Source organism: Brachycentrus maculatus, unplaced genomic scaffold, assembly GCF_059751285.1.
Source record: "Brachycentrus maculatus isolate JH-2025_06_01 unplaced genomic scaffold, ASM5975128v1 h1tg000963l, whole genome shotgun sequence".
Taxonomy (NCBI): Eukaryota; Metazoa; Arthropoda; class Insecta; order Trichoptera; family Brachycentridae; genus Brachycentrus; species Brachycentrus maculatus.
In genome coordinates, this window is record NW_028281684.1 from 1 (window position 1) to 25,989 (window position 25,989).

The 25,989-nt window shown below is 30.3% G+C and overlaps 1 protein-coding gene across 1 annotated transcript in view; it reads right to left on the reverse strand.

The window, feature by feature from the left end:
* Positions 1–1,357: 1,357 nt before the first annotated feature.
* The window catches only part of LOC148299762 (3',5'-cyclic-AMP phosphodiesterase, isoforms N/G-like), a gene marked incomplete at its 3' end in the record, with an annotated part of 82,460 nt that continues 57,828 nt past the window's right edge, over positions 1,358–25,989 (reverse strand). The window contains exons 6-8 of the mRNA XM_088275716.1: positions 5,571–5,672; positions 3,567–3,631; positions 1,358–1,470 (exon numbers count right to left, since the gene is read on the reverse strand). Of these exons, the coding sequence (XP_088131842.1) occupies positions 1,358–1,470; positions 3,567–3,631; positions 5,571–5,672 (280 nt within the window). The remainder of the gene's footprint in view (positions 1,471–3,566; positions 3,632–5,570; positions 5,673–25,989) is intronic.

The window sequence follows — 25,989 nt, forward strand, 5'->3', positions numbered from 1 at the left end:
GCCTGATTGACAGTTTTAGACAGATAAACATGTATTAAACTTAAAAGTGGCCCTGACAACGATGCCAAAAATGTTTTTTTTGGATTAAATCTTAAAAAACTCAAATAAAACGAAAAAACAATCAAAAATTTTAAGTATAAAATGAATTTCTATTTAATCAAGTAGGTAATATTGTAAATACTTAAAAACAAGACATTTATTCGCTGTACCATATACAACATGGATACAACAATATAGAAGGGCTAAATAGCTAGACTCTAAATATAAATTATTATAAAATTAAGCTGCTGATTCAAAAGTAAAGTTATCTATTCAAATGTGGAAATTTCGTGAACAATGCTTCATCAGCACGGAAAAGAGGTGCACAAGTGTATAATACAAAATAAACAAAAGTCTAGATATTCGAGAGAAAAATTTACACAATAAATACTTTAATGATTACCCTCAAATATTTTACTGCCGAGTAATAGTGTTTTTGAATATTATGATTCACCGCGTAATTACGAATCACTTGGCTAACGAGGTAATATTATATTTAAATATTAATGGACAATATTTGCCTCTTCAAAATAAGACGTCAGTGATAAGGTTAATGAGAATGTAAACAGATATCTTAAATTTTACTCAGGTGAATTCATTATCTACATAAATATATTTACGTCAACAAGGTCTTTGCGGTTTTTCATAGCAAACATGCTACTGTAATTTGTATGTTAAATACTACGGTTTCATAACATAAGAGGCGTTTGATGCGTAATTCAAATGTATATTTGATCCTTTACATTTATTTAGTGAGCTAGCACGGTAAGAGTTAGGGTTTATTCAATAATCGCCAAGGCGAATTATCGTCTCGAAAACCAACCGTCGCTAAGGCAAAATTTTACGAATTATTTTTTGAATGGATTCCTAATTCATCCGTAATTGACCCAGAGTGATATCTTTATGACACCCGAATTTGAAAATTGGGCCAAGTAGGAAGAAATTCTGTCAACGCTTATTTTTTTTATATCTGCTTCGTTTGAATTGTTTAAAACACTTTTTTGATGGAAGATGGAAAAATCAGAATGTTTCTGAACGTAGTGTTAAGTCTTCAATTAAAACCGTGTCGAATAATATTAAATTTTGAACCTTAAAATATGCTTTCCATGAACTCTAATATAGAAGTCAAACTTGGTACATCTGATCACCATATTACTCGTATGATTTTAAAGAGGATACTGGATTAAAAGTTCAGCTCATCTCCCATTGAAGAATATATGGTAAAACATATTCCCGCACCAAGTATAAGAAAATAGTCAAGGCATATATTGATTTGGGAGATTTTGAAGCGGTATGGAATATGAGGTGAATTACTAACCTTGAGGGACGCCATATCTGATACAGATCTATGAGTCTGGATAGCCTCCAGTTGGTCCAGACACCAATCCAACTCTTCCATCGTTTCCAGGGCCAGCTTCATGTAGGCGTCATCTTGGAACATAAAAATTAAAAATTAATATGTTATTCAAACAAACTAACTACTTACTTACTTGCCGAGAGAAAGGAAAAGCAAAATATTAAAACTACGACGTATATATCACGGTAAAGTAAAATTTCTATGTAAAAAAACCTCCCTAAATACTGTATACATACAATGATTTGACAAATATGTCTTTCATTGCGTATTACAAGGTTATGTAATTATTAAAAGCGTTTTGCATTTTATTTATACACAATTATTTTATTTTTTCGTAAACCTGATTGCGACCCTCAGATTAGGAAATAATGATTTCAAATTTTAAGTCTTAAATTCAGATCGGAGATTTCCAATCTTTTAGGAGCTTTGGTTCCCTAAGAGAACTTGCATTTTTTAAGTTGCTTCTCGATGGTGTCGAAGAGTTAAAAAAAATCCCCAAAATATCTTGATAACATTTCTCTTACCTTCCATCATATTTTGTGGTAACTATATTAAAATACAACATAAGACCAGCCAAAAGAAAAGGAAGGCTTCGTGTCGCATAGAGATGTTTAATATATGGCTGTAGGCAAAAGTGGAGGGAACTGGTGTACAAATACGAGCATAGCTCTAAAATGTTAGTAAAACAATCCTCATTTTACACTTCTAAATTTTCTAGTGATATTTTATGGTACAAATACATAAATGCCCTTCTTACCATTTTTAACTCTAGATCGATTCCCAAGCGCCTTTAGTCGCCCACTGGGAGGCAGTAACGCTCATCACTAGTTTAGACTAACTAAACAACTTATGGAATTTTAGGACATCTATATCTCTCCGGATTAACGTAGGTACATAATCTAAGTTCAACAAGCCATATATATATATATATATATAATATATATATATATATATATATATATATATATATATATATATATATATATATATATATATATATATATATATATATATATATATATATATATATATATATATATATATATATATATATATATATATATATATATATATATATATATATATATATATATATATATATATTTATATATATATATATATATATATATATATATATATATATATATATGTATATATATATATATATATATATATATATATATATTTATATATATATATATATATATATATATATATATATATATATATATATATATATATATATATATATATATATATATATGTTGCAATAATTTAAATTTTTAACTTCATTATCATATTTACAATTCTAATCTCAATTCTCGCTGATAATTCATACACACCTAAATCAGATTTGGTTGACGAGGGTCTAGGTAAGTTAAATTCAATTCAAAATTCAATTACATTCTCTAGGATACATTTTATAAATAAAATGTAAATATTAGTATTATACCAAATAATTTAAAACGGTAGTCGAAAGAAAGAAATGAGCTCAATTATTTATTGAAATAATCTGTATGTAATCATCAAACCAAACGAATTCCCATTATTTATCGATTTACTCTTATACGAAATCATGCCAACTTTACTCCAATAAAAAGACACATTTTATGTGCGTAAATAAAATTATAATGAATTCTTTGTTTCATTAACATGACAATCATATAAGTTTATCGTTAATTAGGGAACTAATAATGAAAGAACATCAATCGATTTAGGTACTTAGGTTTATAACTAAACCAGTTGTCCTTTGATTTAAAATATATGTCAGTTGTTATGTCGTATCTCTATTTAATACAGACATTTTCCTTTTGTGATAATTAAAGGGATGATTGACGATTTAAACTTAGATTTTCGGAACTCTGTTTCGATAGCCAACCTCTTGAACAATTTATATTTTCAACTTTACGATTAAAACTGATATAACTAAAGTTGAAGGGTCTTTAATTGAAATTTGTCGAAAATTGAAATTTGCACCAGGACGAGGTTTTTTACACATAATTTTATCTTATAACGAAACATCAACATCAAACCCATAGGAGTTGATATGGTTGCAAAAAGCTACCATTACACCAATATACTTAAAATATAAATTGTATAGTTTAAAAAATTTACTGTTTTTGTAATTAATCAATAACGTTATATTGAATTGCACACTTCTTATATTTACCTCCGGGAGCCAAGTTCCTAGGCTGTGGTGTAGCGGTGGCCGCTGCGCCTGACGATCTACGAGATCTGCAACAGGCATAGCACAATAAAACATTAATTGCCTTACAAAAGGCGCAGACTAATAATTTTACACTATTGTTAATAACAAAATATTATCGTTAGTTTTTGAAATTTATTATGAGCATACCATTATTAGCATATTTACCATCATGATTACATACATAAAACTTTTAAAATAATGAGACTTGGTAGTTGTAAATCCAATAATATACTATTCAAATAATAGAAAGTAATCACGTACCTACATCTTAAGTTAAAAAGATTATTAAATGGTTTTTACATTGAAATGATTGTCATTAAAATACTTTAAAATCAATAAACAAAGTTATGGCTAAACATGATTGATTTTGACAAATTTGCCTCCAAAACTCAAGTGCATCTTATGCTTCAAATTAGTAGTTTTATTGAAAATTCACGCTAGTCTTATAAATTGCCACATATTCGATACCGCGGGAAACTTTTTTCTATCTGGCAACGTTTTATTGATGGAAATCGTACAATTAAAAATAAAGTCCGTCATACTACACCATTTGCAGTGCGGAAAATCACAGAACAATTATGTAATGCAATGTTTTCTAAGAGAAATACCCCCCTCCCTCCAACAAGAATTCCACGAAAGTCCCAAAATTATTTTTTTAATCTGGCTTTGGAATATTATAAAAAAATGGTACAAATGTTATAAAAGAAAATATATAAATAATTAAGGTGCGCCTTATAGTCCTTAGAACGTAGTGTTGAATTTATCAATTCCAAACATCGAATTCCATATCAACAGTGTTATTGAGTACTTCATAAAAATTAATACTTCCAAATTGCTTTTTCCCACTTTAATTTCCCAGAATTTCTAGCCCGCAACTAACATTTTATAAATACTTATGTATTTTTAATAACTCTTAATTATTTTGCTGCTCTACGCAGCTACGATGACTTTTAAATGATTTGAAAAAATTAAAGCCGTCTTAAAGATAAAATGATATTAAATTTTGATTAATTTTAACTGAAAAGTGGTTTCTAATCTTACGACTTATAAGATTATACAATATTAGGGTTTAATTAATTCAACCGTTGGAAAGGGCGGTGCTTAACATTAAAAAAAAATAATTGGTTTTGAAAGCTCTGTGAAGTTTTAGTGTAGGTACTTGATTCGTAATCTTATGGAGTTAAGGGGGCACTTTACATGTAAGGTTATCAGATTCAATCAGCTATTCAAAATGACAATAATGAACAATCGATATTTTTATCTGTTTTTATTGATATGGGAATATAAAAATCTTGGGCTAGCAAAACTTACGAACTGTCATTTGCTGGTTTAAGTAGAAGACTTAAATGGCAATTTTTAGTGTTTAATCAGAATATCACGTCCGTTAAACCTTTTTTTCTACTAATTTCCTTATTTCAACTAAAGATATTACCTTTGAAGTCTGTCTAAAAAATATAAATATTTTTGTCAATAAAGCAAATAATATTGATGTCATAGTAAATGTATTTAAAACTAAATATATTTTGAAATAATCGCATAAATCAGCTAATGATAGATAGCCCTGCAAATTACTATAGCTTCCATGTTCCCAACTCAATAAAATATTGTATATATATATATATATATATATATACATATATATATATATATATATATATATATATATATATATATATATATATATATATATATATATATATATATATATATATATATATATATATATATATATATATATATATATATATATATGTATAAATATATATATATATATATATATATATATATATATATATATATATATATATATATATATATATATATATATATATATATAAACAAAAAACTATTTTAGCCGATTCTCGTGGTATTTACGAAAATCTCGGGATTGGCCAACGGACAAAATTGAAAAGTGTAAAAAAAAACAAATCGAGTGGAAGATCATTAATGTAAAGTTTTACTTACTTGGCCGTGGGAACATTGGTGAGGTTGAGGAAATTATTTCGAACACTTCTAAGACTAGCTAGCACCTGCGCAAATGGCGTGACGATGAGGTCCTCTCCATGACTGAAAAGTAAAAAGAAAACAATCAATCACATTTTTTTCACCATTTACCGTATTTTGAAATATTAAAATGAGAAATTTGATAGAATAAGTTTTTCAAATATTAAAAAGAATAAAACATAATTCTTTATACTGAAATCGATATATTAAAAACCACATTTCTTCTTGGTTCAACATTGGATGATTATCATATACAATACATAATTCTCGTGGGAAAACAGTAGGTTCAGTACATGCTGGTAATAGAAGTAAAATAATGATCCTGTAAAAGGTATAGGAACATCAAAGGCAAGATAATAAAAGCGTAACAAGAAAGACAATATATAAGGATACAAGAGGCTTTTCTTTTAAAAATATAAGTATAAACTTTCGTTCCAATATAATGAAAAAGAAAAAGGCATATTTATATCATTATTACTCAAAGAAAATAAACCAAATATTAGCTACTTATAATTACTACTTATCATGTTTTGTATATACGTACATACTTTTATGTGGTAGCTATAACCAAAAGGCATTTTTAAATTCGTTACTATAATGGTCAGTATTTGGCAGAGTATTGGATTTGGGTTCATTTTGGTCATAAGGACAGTATCTTGTCCGGCCTTAGCTATTATGTATAAAAAAATAAGGTTGAGGATTACCCTATCTCCAATAAATATTTTGCCTCGCAGCTGGTAAATTTGCTATTAAACTTCGGGACATTTTATAACGGTAACAATTTTATTTGGTGACATTTCACGCTTTAAGAGAGTCAGGCAGTGTTGAGTTGGCATTTCATTCAAAATAATTATTAGACTTTTTATGTGGAAGATAAAAATAAATAAACGATTTTGAAATAACAAAACCTTATTTGATTCATCGAATCTATTTTCATAACGATTCTTATTGAATATTACTTTAATAATCATTTGTTTTTCAAAATAAAAATAAATCCTTGTTTTATTTTTTAAAATTTATTCGTTTTGGGTTTCATAATTCCAACTTTTACCTAAATTACAGTTACGTGACGTGTTAGGAAACCAATATTATAATTCTAATTATAGATATAAAAAAAGCTTAGAGCCTTTTTTAATGGAGCTAAGCAGTCTTATAGCTTCGATATAGCTCTGTCAAACTCTACTCTAAAATGGCATCACCATAGTTTTCTGCATTAGGATCCGTCTCCAGAATGTCAAACTCAGTCAAAACATTTTCTCTCATATAAAGTTGCTTCAACTACTCCTTCCATCGTTTTACGATAATTTCATCATCGAAAAGGAGTTTTCCGTTTTGGTCTTGGATAGCACATTTTATCTGAATCCTTCATGATTTGTAGATTCTAACCTTCTTTGTTTTATATACATATATTTTTTATATTTCTTTTATAAATAGCATATCTTATAAATGCGTATAAGCATTTTTATCATTTAAAAAAAAAAACAAAAAAAGTTGTGTGCATTTTAAATTATTTTCATTTATCCTCCTTTATTTGTTTCACGCATAATTTATAAATTTATATTTATAATCTAAAAACATTCGTATTCCAATATTATTTGATTATCCGAAATGTAATTCTACACAAGTAGAGAATGTCGATAAATAATCTATATATCCGAAATAGGCATGTTAATTTGAGGATTTAATGACTGTGGCAATGGCCTTCAAATACCTACATTAATGTAGTTATGGTGTCTTCTGTTGTAAATATACAATGAATGTATTCAACGCCTCGTGTCGGGCTACGAAATGTAAAACATAATGATACAAGTACCTACGTATTTTGATTTTGAAACGATTAATCAAGTAACTTTCGCCTTTGTGTTGTTAACAATTTATGCTGAGGGTCTTGGATCTTCTGAAAACATTGCCTGTTTGTACATAAACAATACCCATATAATATTTTCAGAGTGCCGAAAACCAACTGCCTGAAAGCCCAACTGTCCGAAAAAGTACATGTATTATTTTAACAGATTTTTCTTTAGTTTCATACATGTCGTCATTATAAGAATGTTTGTTTTTGGAGTTTAGCTGTCTATAATGTCTGTAAAGCGATTTTTGGTACATATCTTATAAAACAATTTAGAGATGAGTAATTTTTTTTTATATCCAAGCCTCTAGATATTTTTATAATTATATTAAATAAAATGGTGATCATGTTTTAGAATAGCGTAATTGCTAATTATAATCGGGTAATACGAAAACTAAAAAAATAAATAAAAAAACTACACGACACAAACATGCCAAAACACATGGCACCTTGATGGCTGACATGATGAATTTTCCTTTGATAAGGATGTCGTTTCAGTCACAGAAGTAGATAATATTGTACAATTATTTTCGACCAGTTATGGATCATAATTAGTATATGTCTTTATTCCTAAAATAATATTTAATAACTCGTAGTATCACTTTTCATGTCACTCACATACTAATAAAGCTTATTGAAGAATAAAACTTTATAACAGAAATACCAATTCTCAATATTAAGAGCCAGATTGAAAGTGATCGAAATTAATGCTTCCGTTCTCGATTTAGTCGGGAATACACAATGAAATAAAATAAAATACAATTTGTTTTCTGGTTTTACTCTTAATAATTGCGACCTATACGTACAAATAGTAGTGAACAGAAAATAGCGAATCTACAAATACTGAACAAAATGCCAATCTTTTCTCAGAATGCTTCGCTTCAGCCTATGAAACAAACCCTTCATTATAGTACCCAAATACAAATAGTGGTGTTGAGTCAAATCAATATAGCACGAGATCAGTAGGTATTGATTGAGGCAGATTAATATGAGTCAAGAGCCCTGGGCCTTGATTCCTCCCTCTTTCGTGAAATAATGTCTAAATGGACTTCGTAAACCACTTCTAGTTATATCGACAAGGATTACTATCGATAAGAACTACGAGTATATCCGATGCGGGGCGCTTTGGTCGGAAAGAAAGGGTGGTATTGCAATAGATAGCTGATATTTTAGTTTAAATTTATGAAAAATCCATGCTGAGAAATTATTTTAACATAAGATTTAATATAAACTATAAATTCTTAATGGGAATTTCTTAAAGTTAATTTCGAAAGGCAGTAATAGAGGACGCTGTTTGAGAGATTCGTAAGCCTTTGTTATAATATATATGAAATATGAACGTATTATGATATCGCTGAGTAATACCAGCTTTGAAGGCAGGTTGGATAGACCTCAAAGAAAATAAAGCATATTTTTGTACATTATAGAATCAAATTACAATTTTATACTTTCAGATCATAAGCTTGAAGCCATAACTACGAGTGACGGTTGTTGGCAAAATTTGTAAGGAATATTATTAATATGTACATTTCATTTCAACAATATTTAAAAAAAGAAAATATATTTTTAAAAATATTAAATAATGTATCAAAGAAAATAATCGGTCTTTCTGTTTTATTAACATACAGTACTTTTTTCAATGTCTAATGTATTATGAAGAATATCTCGATTTCCATTATCACATTGAATCAAATATCTCTATTCATTTAAATTATTTCAAATAAGTATACTCATCCAGCTACAGTAATGCAATGTAACAAGAGAATACGATTTAACATTTCAATAAAAAGAAATCGATTAGTTTATCTTTTAAACGTATGTAATCACAAAGTAATCAGTTTGATTATGATAATACGTTTAAAGTAATCGGTTTTTGGATGCTATCATTTAACGCTGATCACGCAAAATTGGTTGCGTATTGCATATTTTTAGCTCAAAATAAATTTAGGACCATTTAACTTAAAAAAATTTAGTTGGGAAGAATATAAACTGGAAAAAGTAACAAATACCATTTCAATTTAGTAACTGAAAACATAACAGTTATCCATTAATCACATATCTAAATTAAGAAACGGTTAAATAATATTTACGAAAATACTACGTTACGATGCCGATGGCGCCTAAGTTACTATTTATTAACAAGGAAGATTTAAATCATGATTATGTTGTCTATATTTCTCATATATTTTCATCATACACCATGTTATTATAATTATCTAAGGTCAAGTTATAGCAGGGTAGTTATTATTATAACCATGACCCAAAGAGCTAAGAATAATGTCGTTCTTAGATGAACTCTCTCAGCTCTATTATTCTATTCATTCGTTTAATTACTATCGACTGTATTGCGAGAGGCTCCCGAGGAGCGATGATTTTAATAATTATGCATATAATTTACATTTCATTTGTGGTCCCCTTACGTATTGTTTTCAGCCAAGGTCGCATTCCAAGTTCCATTAGACAGACTTAATTAACTCGATGAAACGCAGATAAAGAGGTCTGACTTGACTTATCTCGATCACAAATCGAGTTGACATTTTGGATTCGGATAAATCTAAATATACGTAAAAGTCTAACTAAATAGTTCAGGCAAAATAATTAGGGAATTATAGGGACGATTGCATGAAAATGAGAAAGATCATGATTATCTGAAATTAGTATCTTAAAATTAAAGACACACCTTTAAGAGTTTGAGAAATGATTTTGGTATAATATTAGATATTTTTTATGCAAATAGTGAGATATTTTAAATGTGTAAAATTAAAGGAAATTGTATGAAGCACTCTATTTTTTCAAGACAAAAGAAAAAAAACTTTTTCTACGTGATCTTTCAAGTAGATCTGTGGGTTCTTTGATTCCGGCTACTGTACAATAAAACTTTCCTTTGACGTAATGACTGGCACCCACCGCCATGAAAGCTTGTTTAGATTAATTCAGCTGACTCTATATCTAACAATGCTATCTGCTAATTCTGCGAAAGTGATTAAAGATTGTACTATTATTCGATTTCCAGGTTTTTCTTCGGATATTTTATTATGGATATTTTCTTCAGAATTGATTTGATGGTCTATTAAATAAGTTGGCCTTGTTTCATGTCCCTTCAGTTCTTTTTCAAACAAATTAACATTGTTTTGTTTTTATAGAGTGTTTACGTAAGATATTTTTGACAGCCCTAATTACAACAGACTTTCTCTAGCACCAATAAAGTAGACAAATAATTTAAATGTTTATTTAAAATCTGAACTAAAACAAAAACTGAATCCATAAAAGCGAACAAAATGCTAATTTTAAACTTAAATAACACCTTTTGTAAGCTCTATTGTGTAGCATTGTCTACTACTACATAAGATGAAAAATAACAATTTTCCAGGATTAGTATTAATTGGGGATAATTTTTTTTGCACTTTTAAAATCGTTTTTTTGTAAATCAAATAAAATTTAATACAATTCTGTATTTCGATTGACCAATGGATCGCACTGCACAAAATCAATACATGTTAAAGTCCGCAGTTACACTTGCCAAATGAAATACAGCATCAGAGCAAAATTACACTCTGCGTCACTGAGCATAGTCCACTGACCCAGCCAAGTTTGTATTTATACTACAGCAGTGATAGTAATAGTACGCATTACCTACTCGTATATGTGTTGCTGTATACGTAACGTAACGTGCATTTTAAAGCGCGCCCACTACTAGCGCTACACGATAACATTTCTTTATACGATCGCATATGGAGCCAATTTTATTTTGAGCAAAAGTGCCTACATCTTTCAACAGCGTACATTATTTCGTTCTTTAAAATGAGATAAATAAACATGCAATTTTTGTAGTAGTGTTTTTGTTATTTTAATTTTTTCTAAATATATCCAAATTCTACCCTATAACTACTTGTATACATAATGTGGTAGAATGGTGACTTTAAGAGTAGTCCTAGTATTTGCGAACTTTTCTACAAACGTAGCTCCTACGAATACCGAGGTACCAACTTTGAAAATATCCTTTAAATTCGGTTATCAATACTCGTAATTTTTCATTAGATACTCATAGTAAGGATGTATTGTTTCACTATATTAAAAAATATCATTAAGCAGGTAGGTGCTGTGGAGTAGTTTGGTAGACGTTCGGCTGCAAAACTAGCATTGCGGGTTCGATTCCCGCCAATTGCAAAATGAATTCAGCATATATTTATTTTCAATTGGTCTGGTTGTTTGTGATGTATTTTTCACATTTACCTTCCCTATCCTCACTATCCTATCTGTAGACAAGCTTCTAAAATAGAGACTTTGCGGGTTATTCCTATTAATAAGAAAAACATATATCCATGTAGGTCTCTTACTGCAAATTAATAAAAACGAAGTGTAAGTACACTAATGTGAAATTTACGTGGTATTTTGTGTGGTTGAAGACACGAATGCAAGTACACGACTACAATGGGGCTAAAACAATTTCGGAATTAAGAACGCCGATTATGCGAGCTTAAGTAGATCGGCCATTGCATGCACTCAATGACGTCAGAGGAAGGTAGCATGCACACGTATACGAGGTGTGCCTTACTTAGTTACATAATGCGATTCTAAAAATACTTATGGGACAAATGCATGAACCTGCGTTCTGAGCGTATATACGCTCAGAACGCAGGTTCATGCATACACGCCAAAATAGCAAACCGATATTTATACAAACCGACATGTATGTATTAAATTTCTTATTTTTTCTGCCTAATTTTTAAAATATCAAAAACCGTTGATGATATTAAAATACAATCTATATAAAAACATCTGGCATCGAAAATATAGCAGCACACAATGAAATCCTAGTACCAACCATAACGTAAGATCGTGAATATGGAGTTGGCAAAAGAAGGAGAAGGTAGACTGAATGCAGTCGAAATGCGATCTCTCAGACAAATGTGCGGTAAAACTTTTGTATGAAAGATGTTCGAATGGTGAAAAAAGGAAAGTTTGCAAGGCTGAGATAAGCATTATCGATGGAATAAAGAAAGATGTGTTGAGGTGTGGAACGAACAAGTGAGGAAAGAAAGGTACAAAAATATATGAGGCGAGTTGTAAATGGGAGCAGTGGAAGATAGAGAATTAAAATATAATTACAGAAGTCTCAATTTAAGATGAAACCTCTGTAGTTTTTTTTATGAAGGAAAATAGAAACTTGATCACACCTCAATTTACAATTTAGCATTAAGCTAGCTAAAGGCCAAGGCGTACGCCTTGAGACGATCAGACTTGCGTCTTTTTTCAAATAAAAAAACGATAGATAGAAAAAAAATCAGTGTCTGATAATAAATAATCTCAATTGTCGGTAATATGCAAACTTTTACGATTGTAAATTGTTATAGAAATAATTTTGAAGGATGCTTGTAATCCTGAGCGACTTGATCCAATTACATGTCAAGTGGCGGACGGCGTTTCGTCCTACATGCCCACACGTAAGGATGATCGAGGGAATGACCATCACCTGAAAAGCAAATGATCAAATATCATTCGGTCTTTTCTTGGAATTCGACTTAAAAATGTTATGTTCTACCTAAGAAATTTAACGTTGAAAAATAAGATTATTTCATATTTTTGTGAGCAATTTGAAATGGTGTTAATTAATTCATCAATTGATTAGGTATTTTGTGCTAAATATAAATATATATATATATATATATATATATATATATATATATATATGTATATATATATATATATATATATATATATATATATAATTTATTATTAGATTAAAACCAATATTTTTAGCTTTTCCACTTTTTTATTTGACCAGCGACCGGGTTTCGTCGTTACCGACATCATCAGACTGGTCTGATGATGTCGGTAACGACGAAACCCGGTCGCTGGTCAAATAAAAAAGTGGAAAAGCTAAAAATATTGGTTTTAATCTAATAATAAATTAAAAATGCAATTCCATCACGAAGTGTCAGTGGATAATATAAATCTATATACATATATATATATATATATATATATATATATATATATATATATATATATATATATATATATATATATATATATATATATATATATATATATATATATATATATATATATATATATATATATATATATATATATATATATATATATATATATATATATATATATATATATATATATATATATATATATATATATATATATATATATATATATAAACTGAATTACGTGTAGTGAAAACTATTGTACCTGCCGTACAAACATATTTCTCGAGATCAGTGATTGGTTCCCGGTATTGCCCAGAGTCGGCATTCTCCCGATCTCCCCCATACTCAGTATTATTACATACAATTACATGGTACTTTATACGACATAATTGCATCCACCATAGCAATACCGTGGTCAGCGGCGGTACTGAAACTCTTACAGAAATTAACTTATTATTAACGCGTTTATTTAGATGTACTTGAATTTGTGATATGTGTTGTGCGACGAATTTGATTAAACAATTTTGAGCTCCAGGAAATATTTGCTTTCGGGAGCTGATGATAATTTTGTTACATACAACGGAATACATATGCGTTAGTTGCGATCCTTTTTAATAATAAATCACGTACTTTGATACTGACATTAATTCACATTACATTCGAAATTCGTAATGAAAATCGTATCATACTTAATATGTTTTGAAAAACATATTTTGTTGTTGACAATTTTACAAGAGCAATAGCATATTTTTTGAAGTATAACCCTTTCCGATACATAAAATTCCATTATGTAGGTATATTTCATTATATTTATATCCGTACTCTCAAATCCTGTTTGTGTCTGCCATTGTTACGGAAACTCGTACAAGAAAAATATTGCGTCCGTTCTTACCCCCTGCATTAGGTAGTATAATGTAAATATGAGGTTGCTAAAAACGTGAAACAGTTACATGAGTTTTTTAACAGATTTTTTCTTCTAAAGTTTCTATCAATGCTTTGACGCTATTAAAAACTATTATTTCATTCAAAGCTGATAAAATTCATCAAAAAGTTATTGTTAAATTTATTTTCTTTTTTAAAAAACATTATTTTACTGTGGTAATATATTAGGTCACATAAAATGTCTCGTCGGTTTTTTGGTACATTTTTTAAAAACAAATCTTTATTGAAAATCGAATTTAATCAAGTTCGTATTGACCACTATTATTTGTGACCTTTTACAATTTTTCAGGTGGCTTCATGATTCCATCGGAATAGAACTTCTGTGGTTTATCGTCGAAAAACTTGGCCAATTGATTTTCAGCGGCTCTTCGGTCGATCATTTTTTTACCATGAAGAAATTATTACAAATGACCGAAACGTGTAGTAATCAGACAGTGCAAGATCCGGACTATACGGTGGATGCATCAAAATTCTCCAACCAAGTACCATAAATTAATTCAGAGTCATCAAATATGTGTGTGGCCGGGCATTGTCATGATGGAACACAACTCTTATTGTGTTGGCCAATTCTGGTCGTTCTTTCTGGATTACTTCGTTCGAACGGTCAAGTTGTGCACAGTACAGGGCTGATGGTTTCGCCGGGTTACAACATGGACAACTCTCTTCCAATCCCACCAAACACTCAACATAACATTGCCGATAACTCAGGCTTTGAAGTCGTTTGTGGAGGGTCACCAGCCTTTGACCATGATCACATGCATTGGATATTTTCGTATTTTACCCATTTTTTAAGGTCTTAAATGATTTGCTTCAAAAATGGTTCGATTTCGTTGCGTTTCAGAAGCATTTCACTAGTGGTAATTCGGTCGATAAATTTCTTGGCGTTGTTAATTCATGTGGCACCCAAACATTGCCCTTGTTTTTGTAACTTGCTGTTTTTAAATGATTTCTGCCATGTGGTTGATGTTTAGTGTCTCTGCTATTTCTTGATAGACTTGCTCCACCAGTTTAAAAAAAAATCGTCGACTTTTTCTATGACTAGCCGACCAGAAGAGATGCATCCTTGACATCGAAATTTCAGGAATGTGATAGAGCAAATAACTCCTGGGTCCTTCGCTTACTCAATACATTATCACCGTACACTTCACAAAATTTCGGCAATTTTTGCAACATTTTTACCTTTTTTATAGTAAAAAAGCATCACATACCGTATTTTTTCAGACATTTAATTCATTTTCTAATCAATATATCTTTTTACAAAAGCAATGAATTGGATTTTTTTTTCTTCAAAAAATGTCCCCTTTTAGGCACATGTTTATTTTAAAGAATCAGGTGAGTGTTTCCTGATATATGGGCATCAACATCATCTAGTGGCAAAAAATGTCCCCTTTTAGGCACATGTTTATTTTAAAGAATCAGGTGAGTGTTTCCTGATATATGGGCATCAACATCATCTAGTGGCAAAAAATGTTCCCTTTTAGGCACATGTTTATTTTAAAGAATCAGGTGAGTGTTTCCTGATATATGGGCATCAACATCATCTAGTGGCAAAAAATGTCCCCTTTTAGGCACATGTTTATTTTAAAGAATCAGGTGAGTGTTTCCTGATATATGGGCATCAACATCATCTAGTGGCAAAAAACCGCAGATACTTTTATTTCACCTATTATTATATTTTTATGTTTCTACGATTTCTTTAAATTGAGTATTTTTATATTTTACGTTTAATCATAAAATACAATTCTGTAACTTAGTATGTTACAACGAAGATATGTTAACTATATACTTATACAAAATAGTTTTGTAGCATACAATTAAAAAAACAACATTGATTTATTATATCGTATGTGTGGAATTGTAAATGATTTTATTTCTTGAGTAGCGTGACGTACTCGAATAATGATGTCGCGCGTCGGCGTGGAACATTCAAGATTTATCAAGATTTATCAAGAATCCGGCGTATAGCTGCAGTAATTAATTGAATGGTTAAGAGTTAAATTTAAACTGATAGAGGTACGTTTAAGTTACTGGTAAGACGAAAGAGCTACCGCACAGTTGTTGGCACAGTCCGCATCTATCCGGTATTGTAATCGGCATATTACACAATAGTGACACAGAATCAAAAAAAAACGATGCGTTGTAATGTTTATGCTATATGTAGATGTGACGTACGTTTGAGGATGTAAGTTTCAAAACCCCCCTTAACTTAATTTCTCAACCTCCCATAACATATTCGAATTGGAATATCACAAATATATTTATTAAGGATATTTAACTGGTCACTGGCATAAAATGATTTGCATTGCTCTGTTCTGCTATTTAAAGGTAAGAAGCGTATCTGCTCTCGCCTTTTAATCATTTTCTAAATTAGGAGAATCCTTCATTATACCGTTACGTCCCACGAGAATGAAAATTAAATTTAGAATCGTTTAAAATAATTTCGAAGGATGATTACATTCTACTTTCGTTTTACAGAGTTTGTATGGAGAGAATTTTTTCATCCGCATTTTAAATGACGGTTTCAGATTAAACATTCCCTGTAACAGAAAACTGCGAGATAATTTAAATGGAGTATGAAAGAAAAATGAAAAAAGCCTTTGTTTTAAAGTACATAGACTTTGAGAAAAAAAGTTATTTTTATTTTATAGTTATTTATAATAGAAGATAAATTGAACCGTTTTTATTGATAATCAATACGAATTTTACAATCACTTCTTCACATCATTTATTCATTTACTTATTTATGATTTTACAAATAACAAAAATTACATCAGCAGCATTGTACAAGTAAGTAAAAGAAGTGAAACTTCCAAAAAAATTAGGAAAAATAAAGATTAATGGCGAGAGACAGAGAGTATCTCAAGATAAATACAACAGATAAATAACCCATATACAGTAAATTGATGAAAACAAAGAAGGTATAGACAAGTAGAATTGAGTTGAGGGGAGTGGGAGAGAGAATCCAAGAAATGTTAGATAGATATAATGGATAGTTAGGGTTCGAGGAGAGATTCAAATAATTCAGACGTTTCTTGAAGGTCATCAGAAAATATTATTTATTGATTCGGCATTAACTTTGTGGAATGACATGATTATTTTGATTAAATTAAACACTTGAATAATCCACTGAATTGAGTTTTATTTTGATATTACGACTAGTTTCGAAAACGACAATTGTTTTCATCTTCTGGTACAAATTAAAACTTTAATTGTTTTAATTTGTACCAGAAGATGAAAACAATTGTCGTTTTCGAAACTAGTCGTAATATCAAAATAAAACTCAATTCAGTGGATTATTCAAGTGTTTAATTTAATCAAAAAGTCATCAGAAAAGGTTAATTTATCATGTGATGAAGAAATTCGTTCTTTGATCTAGAAAGAAAATGAATGAATGGAAAATGAATACATAGACGTTTTTACAATATACGTTATTAATAAAAAAATATATTGATGCCATACTGAAAATCTCCGCTACCGCAGTGCCGCGGCCCAAAATCTCTAGAAAACGGGAATTCCCAACATAAATATGGTATAATCAATACTTCAACTCAATTAATTTTAAGCATAAGCAATGGATTTAAAAATCTATTGTTAATGCCGAAAATTCTAAAGAAGCGCTTCCCTTCCAAATTGGAGAGGAATTTCTTAATTAACAAGAAACGACGGGGTAACTAAAATTGTAATTACCCAAAGTTTCAGGATTATGATTAAGTAAGACTTGCTATAGAGTTTCGACAAGATGATTGCAGTTCTGTTTAATTTTCTGAAACATATTAAAGAAACTGTACAATTCTTTGGTATTAAAGTTTTGATTTCAAAATTTAAATAAATATCGGGTTTCACAAATCTCTCTGAGGAATTACCGAATACCAAACAAGTTCTGGTATCGCATTACTTGTCATTAATTTTTTTAACATCTTAAAAGCTACAGAAAAAATATAAGCGGCAATGTTAAAAATTTAATTAATGTTCAAAGAAAATAAGAGTTGAAAAGTAGTACGATTTTGAAATATTTCCATGGTTTAGATTAACAATATTTTAAAGATTAATAATATTTATTCAGCATAATAAATCATAAAAAAAAGTTTTCATTCAAATTCTTCTTCGAACCCTCATCCGCACCCAATGGTGCATTGACAATGGACAGGGCATCATAAAAACTCAGTGTCATCTAGATCATCAACACATGAAAGAACGATGATCAGCTCTTCGCTTTAGGTACCAGTAAAGGGGAAAATTAAGAAAAAATATTAGAGTAAAAAAATCACTTATATTTATTTGACCCCCCACTGGGTATCGAATTCGGGACCTCCAGTATGGTAGCCAAGCGTGCTGACCATTATACTAAGGAGGCGGACAAATTTATTATTAAACCAGTCATTTAAATAGTAAATTAAATTTTTAAATCTTCAGATTTCGTAATAGGATTAATAGTAGAAAAATATGTATATTCGTATTCACGTTTAATCCATGGAACATGCTCACCTAAATAAACGCCATACGATTGTTTCAACGTAATGTACATACATATATTTAATATATTTGCATAGGTGTTATAGCTAACAAAGCACAACATTTTCGTGTTGAAAAGGTGGGAAGGAATGACGATACTCGAGGGGTAGTCACGTGGCTGTGAGGTCACACGAAGGGGTTGGTCTTACCGAGGAAATGGGGCAACAACCCTGAATAGTCACAAAAGTGATGACGTCAACGGAAAGTGTTCGTCGTAACACGGAAGGGTACGTTTACATAATATTATTTGGTGTTCCGTGGCAATATAAAACAAATAAACTTAGTCGATAAGCAAAAATAAATAAATTCATAAAACAAATATAATTCAAGTACATATTTTTTAATATATCAACAAACATAAAGAAGAGTATGGATGTCTGAACATTTACAGAGCTTACGAACTGTCATAGGCTAGTCAAATGATCACTTTACATGCGATTGACATTCACCAATTCTACCCAGGATTGACAACAACACTACTCATATTTTTGGAATTCTCAGATATATTGATAAATCTCGCGATCAAGTACATGTGAGTTCACAACAGCCATCTATGTTGAAATGAGGAAAACTTTTATTAACCACAGACTCTTTTTATTTGTATGCAAGGTCCGAATCCTGGATTAAGTTCACATACTATATAATATATATTATATTACCATACCCACAATCTTAACAATGCTTTGAATATACAAAATATACATTAATTTGTTTTATTTATTACGATTTTAAAAAAAGGGTTCATACTATATACGATTATACTCGTACATTTGTATTTATTTTGGTGAAAATAAACAAATATAAAAACGTAATATAAGTAGTACTAAAGTAAGTAATTGAGGATGAAGAGGGAAGAGTTTGGAGATTTGTTATTAGATATGGAGGTTAAAGACGGATATCTTATATATATTCTGAATACCGCAGGGGACTGAATATTAAAATCAGTATTGTTTGTTTTTGAATGGAAGAAAGTGGGCTTTCTTGCAAGTAATAACGGAACGGGAGAGTAATAATTACCAATTGACTTTTTAATATTCCACTTCCCCAAACCCCTCAAGTAACTACATAGCTATTAACTATTGATTAGCCGAAATATTACCTCACTTAGTTGTTTAAAAAAAATGTCAAGGTCTTTAATAATTAATGATTATTACGCATTTAAGACTTTTATACGTTTTGTCTGTTTCGAAATGTAAACTAACGCAGGTTTTAAAATTAAAATTTACAATAACAACAACAAAAAATACTAATTTAGAAACTTATTTTTTCTTAAAAAGGTGTATGTATTGAAATATATAGAGGGAACTTGACCACTTGAGAGGATTTGCGAAGTATTCATTGAGTTGAAAATGAACTAAGAAATATATAGTAGAAAATGATCGTCAAAGTAATAATATAGTTAATATGTAGAATAACAAAAATGTATGAAGTAATGGTGACGTTTTATATCGGAGGAATGTTGTACCATAAAGGCACGAGGGCTTAAAATTTACGCCAATGATAAAACAATACAATTTTGGAAAACGATAAGCAAACATTATTGGACTATCAGTCAGGTACAGGTACTTGTAAATGTTAATCGACCATGGTTAGACAAAATGACTAAGTCATTCTCCAATTTGTTTCTTATGTTATTGTGCTGATAATTTAATTGCTAGTAAATCATGATGGAAGACAGGAGAAGTCGTGCAATATCTTATATAATAAGAATATTAAATAAATACCAAAAAGCTAAGGTTGAGCTAACATAAAACATAAATGGAGTAAATGACAAAAGGTTGTCAATACTTAATACGTTAATATATTATTAGATTAAAACCAATATTTTTAGCTTTTCCAAAAAAAAAAAAAAGTGGAAAAGCTTAAAATATTGGTTTTAATCTAATAATAAATTAAAAATGCAATTCCATCACGAAGTGTCAGTGGATAATTTAAATCTATTAATGCGTTAATACTTTCATTGTCCGAAATAAGAGACTGGACATAGTAGAAGAAAGAAATTGCATGGAAATATTTAACATATTTAGTATTCAATATGTAACTGGAAATGGAGAATACTGGCAGTAATGGTACCCATAAAAACACTTAAAAACGTGGTATAATTTCATAAAAAAGGTTGATGAATGGCGAACGCTTAATTAAATAAATATTAAATTTGGTTGGCGCTTTAATCCAATTATTTTACTTAACACTTAGAGAAGCTTTATTATTTTATATTGTTATAGTAAAAGCCCTTATTGAATAATATAACAATGAACTTCAGGCTCAAAATTTCCTGAACTAATTATAGGGCTGGGATTGAACCCACTATCATGCTAGATTTAATTAAAAGTTTAGAAATTGTAAAGAGTAATTATTTTACTTGTTTTAAAAACAATATGAAACAATGCAGTAGGTGTATTTACAGTTTAGTTACAAATAATTATTTGAAATAGTGTTAAGCGTAATAAGCATACGTTATTTTTGATAATGCAAACGTATATAACTTGAATAATAATGACGCCAATTTAATAAATGCCAAATCTAACTATTAATTACGTACAAAATAAAAATACAAAAATCTATTTCTATCACAAAAATATATAAAATAACACTTAAGAAACTAACCGTAATTTGTATGTAATTATTATTATAATACGCTATTTCAATTCATTAAATTTAAATTGATTTTGTTAGAAAGATTAAATAAAATCATAGTTTTCAACCTGTGCCTTGTTGTGTTTAAAACAATTTTGTCTGGATTTTCACCAGTCTGATGATGCCGGTAACGACAAAACTCTGTATCTGGTAAAATAAAATAAATGTGGAAAAAACTATAAAGTTATTATTTTATGGTATATTCTCACGTTACACTTTAAATTAAACTTATCGCATTCATGGGGATATTCGCTAACACAGAATTCATTCACAAGAGAGGTCACATGTCTGTTGACGCCATATTTAAAAAAAATGTTGATTGTTTTTTTTTCGGTTTTTTAGAAACATAGAAATTTAGAATTTTTTTTTTAACTCCTTACTTTTTAATGACTCTTTTCTTTTCAAAATCATACAATTATTTCGATGAAAAACCTATTTTTCAATGTAAAAACGGTGTTGTAATAAAACAAATCAATTACATAAAATGTTACCTGGATTTAGAAAAAAATAAGATGCGAATGCACTTTGAAAGGATTCAATGTGTATTTTCATTATTATGATTTTTGTTATTTCTTTGTCTGAAATAATAATTATCTTACTTGATGTAACAACAATCTGGACTTTGGAATTTAGTATTTGAATAGGTTATTAGATGTAGATTTTCAAATATTAGGTAGGTAATATATTGCAATATATTGCCTTTACCCAAATTAACCATCTGTCTGCATGCATAAAATAGAACCCAGTCAGGGATCCAAAATGAATGTTAGTGATTAGTTATATTTTCTGATTTTTTTTCCTTTAAACATGCTTCTTACCTTATGTTTTTTATGTGCCTATTTACTGTACCTTTTATTGCTTTATGTGTTACATTTTGCTTTGTATTTTCTTATTTGTTTTTCAGTCTTGTGAACCTTAATCCCGTGTTCCGAAATAAGTAATGGAAATTACTCATCGGGAATATTACATACGCAACTTACGTATGTAATATGTTTAAAATAAATAAATTAATGAAATGAAGTATTTAAAGAAATCCGACTAAGGTTTTTATTTAAACTAAAATATGCAATACCACCTGTGTCCACCTCTGTAGTGGTCAGAGTGTTTGGCTACCGTGCTGGAGATCCTGGGTTTGATTCCCAGGAGGGTCAAAATAAATATGGGTGATTTTCACTCTAATATTTATTTAAAATCACCCTGGACTGGTACAAGAAGCGCAGGGCTGATTACCTTGCCTTCATGCAATTAAAGATCAGGATAACACTGCATCGTTACGATACAGTGCCCTATGCACCATTGGGTGCGGATAAGGGTTAAAAGAAAAAAAATGCTATAAGTAACGTAAAAGGCGAGAAATATTAAAATTTCACAAACTTTATTTAATGTAGCTACCTAATAAAGGCTTGATCGGTTTGTGTACGTGTTTACAATGCATATTGGTCTGCGCGTGCGTTGGGGTCGCGTCGGTAGGTTAGTTCACCCGTCTCGTGTACCCCGCGCCCCCCGCGCCCCCCTCGTCCTGCTCCCGTACCGTAGTCCGCTGACTCGGTTTCATTCGGACAGGTTTTCCATCCACCCGCCATAATATGGCACCACTGCGTCTGGCGACGTAAGGGAGGGCTGTGAGCGTAGTAAGCTTATCTAGGTTTGTAGGTTAGACGAACCGGCGTGCATAATGTACTATTCATATTTTGTGTTTGCGAAAATATCTCGAATGAGAAATAAAGTTTGGAATGCATGAATAAATTGTTGTACAAGAAATGACGATAAATAAATAGTACGAGAAAATCCTGAGATGAAGATCGGCAGCAAAATCAAGATTTACAAAACTTGTGTCCGACTCATCGTGACGCATGGGATCGAAAGTAGAGCGGACACCGTTGGTACAAAAAACACAGCGAGTGTTTTTGCCTAGAATTTTCACTCACGAATTACATGAAATTATAGTAACTTTAAACTTAAAGAGTAAATCCACTCACGAGTAGGCATAGGCTATGAAACTTCAAAGGCTGAAGCCTGGGTAGGGTCATGATAAGCGGTATTGCATAAGCCGCAGATAGATTTCAGAGTCACTTGGACGTTAGGTAATTCATAAATACAAAAAACGCACTTAGAGTGTCAGAAATGAAGACTCTAAGAAGCATATCAGAGTTTTCGAGAAAGAATAAGAAAAGCCAGGATCAGGTAAATTTGCGAGATCGAAGATGTCGTAAGGTGGGGAAGGCAACGAACGAGACAATGGTACGCGCATGTGAGGTGAGTAGAACCATCCAGACTCCTCCACATCATACGGTGCGGCCAATCCCATGGTAGACGACTCCCGGGGAGACTACCAAAGAGATGGATCTATAGCTGATCTAGACATCCCTCTTAAAAACAGGCCACATGGCCTACACCAAGAAGAAGAAGAAGAAATGACAGTTCCAACTAACGTATGGCAGCGGTTCACCATGATTAGAAATATAAAAAAATCAAAGGAATACATTTATTAAAAAATGGCCAGAATGGTAAACATTACACCCAACAAATTCCCGAACATCCAAAATTTTTGAAAGTATAATTTAAGGCCCAATTTATGTGTCATAAATCTCAACAAAATTATCTTCAAACCCAGGTAACATTTGACGCAATTGTTTTTTTTCTTAAATCACCGTTTTGTATTGAAAAAAAATGTTTTTCTTCGAAATAAATAAATGGTTCTGAAAAAAAAGCATAAAAATGTTTATCTTCTTTAAAACAAGATAATCACGTCATTTCTCGTACATGCACTTTCAGGCTCCTAACAAGAAATATCTGATCTATTTTGCACTTGTTTTATTCTCTAAGCATGAAATAATAGGTTCTACAGAATGAGCCGCCTGTCGAAAGAGATGCCGTCATGACAGCCGGAGTCAAAATAGCACATTTCTCTCATTGGCACCGCTTCAAAATTTAAATTTCGGATATTGAATGGGCGCCAATTCATATAATTCGGATGTCGTGCATATTGAAGGCGGAAAAGCGTAAATAAAATTGAAGAAATATGTTCGCGTAAAAACTTTCTGCCAATGCTCTTTCCAATCTTCATTCAATATAATATGAGTACATGCACGCACGCACATACACACACACACACACACAAACAAGTATATACGGTGTCCCATAATCCAAGTTATTCCTTTTAAAGGGGTTGGGCCAGCTTATGACTCACCAAAAAATGAAAATATGACCCCGTTATAATTGTCTTAGTTTTCGAGATATTTCCACTTTTATGAATTTCCTGAACATCTACGTCATAGATCAATTTTTTTTAAGTGCCAATTTTTCAAATATTCATATTTTAGGATTCTAATTTATATTTCACAATACTGAATGACTATTTTGTTGATCACAGTCCAAAATAATACCAATACTGGCTTGCTTTGGTGGAAAAAAATATCGATCCCCGGTCAATGTTTTTAAAATAAATTTTTAGGTCACATTGACTCTTCACTTTAAAAAAAATATATGACGCTTACCTGGCAAGTTATTATAATTTTTTTTTAATATGTCGTTTAACAAATGGTGAAAAAAAATAGTGCTTTTGTAATGTAAAATGAGCTGATTGTATAATTATTAATAGGAATTCCGATGTAAACAAACGATGTAGCTTTGTTTATTAAAGTGCACCATTCACTCTGTTCTCGGCAATCACTCTCCTTTCTATATCTTTACCTGTCTTTCCATCCTAAGAAAATTGTAATCGTAAATAAGAGCAGAAGAGGGTCGCAAACTTGGTACGATTAAGTATTTAAAAAAAATCGTATTGATAGGTACCTACTTGAAAGTGCTCAAGTCGAAACGTTACGTAAAAGTTATCTTAATTGGCGAGTATGTATGGAAAAGTATATATCTACGGGAAAGTGGTGTGATGGTATTTAAAATATAAATATATTTATTAGATTTAGTCTAAGCTAGTAAACGTATGTATATTATATATTGTACACCTGCATATTTTTTCATAACTTACAAATTGATTCGGAAATAAAATTTAGCTTTTCCTCTAATTGAGTGAAATTCATATGACACAACCAGTCCTGAATTCCAATAAATCATAAAAAAATTAAGTATTAGGTACTCTTGTTATCCGCGGAAGCTCATTTCGATAATACGAATATGGCGTGTATAAAAAGACTTAGGGTTCGTATAAAATGGGAAATTAGCGTGTATTTACTGAGTGCATATGAAAATACAAAATATATTTATCTTCATTTTAAACCAAGTAAAATTAAAACACTAATGGTTATTTCATTTTTGTTGAAATATTTTGAAATATAACAAGACTGCTTAAGAGTTTGGCTCTCATTCCCTATAATTTGTTTGTTTTCCCACCATATTGATGTTACAGAAAAAGATATGCTAGAACGAGTAAAGTTCCACATTGGTGTTAGACACAGATAAAGATTATGTTAGAATGGTGATATATTGGTGTTACTTACAGATAAAGATCTGCTAGTATTTTGCTTTTATATAACCC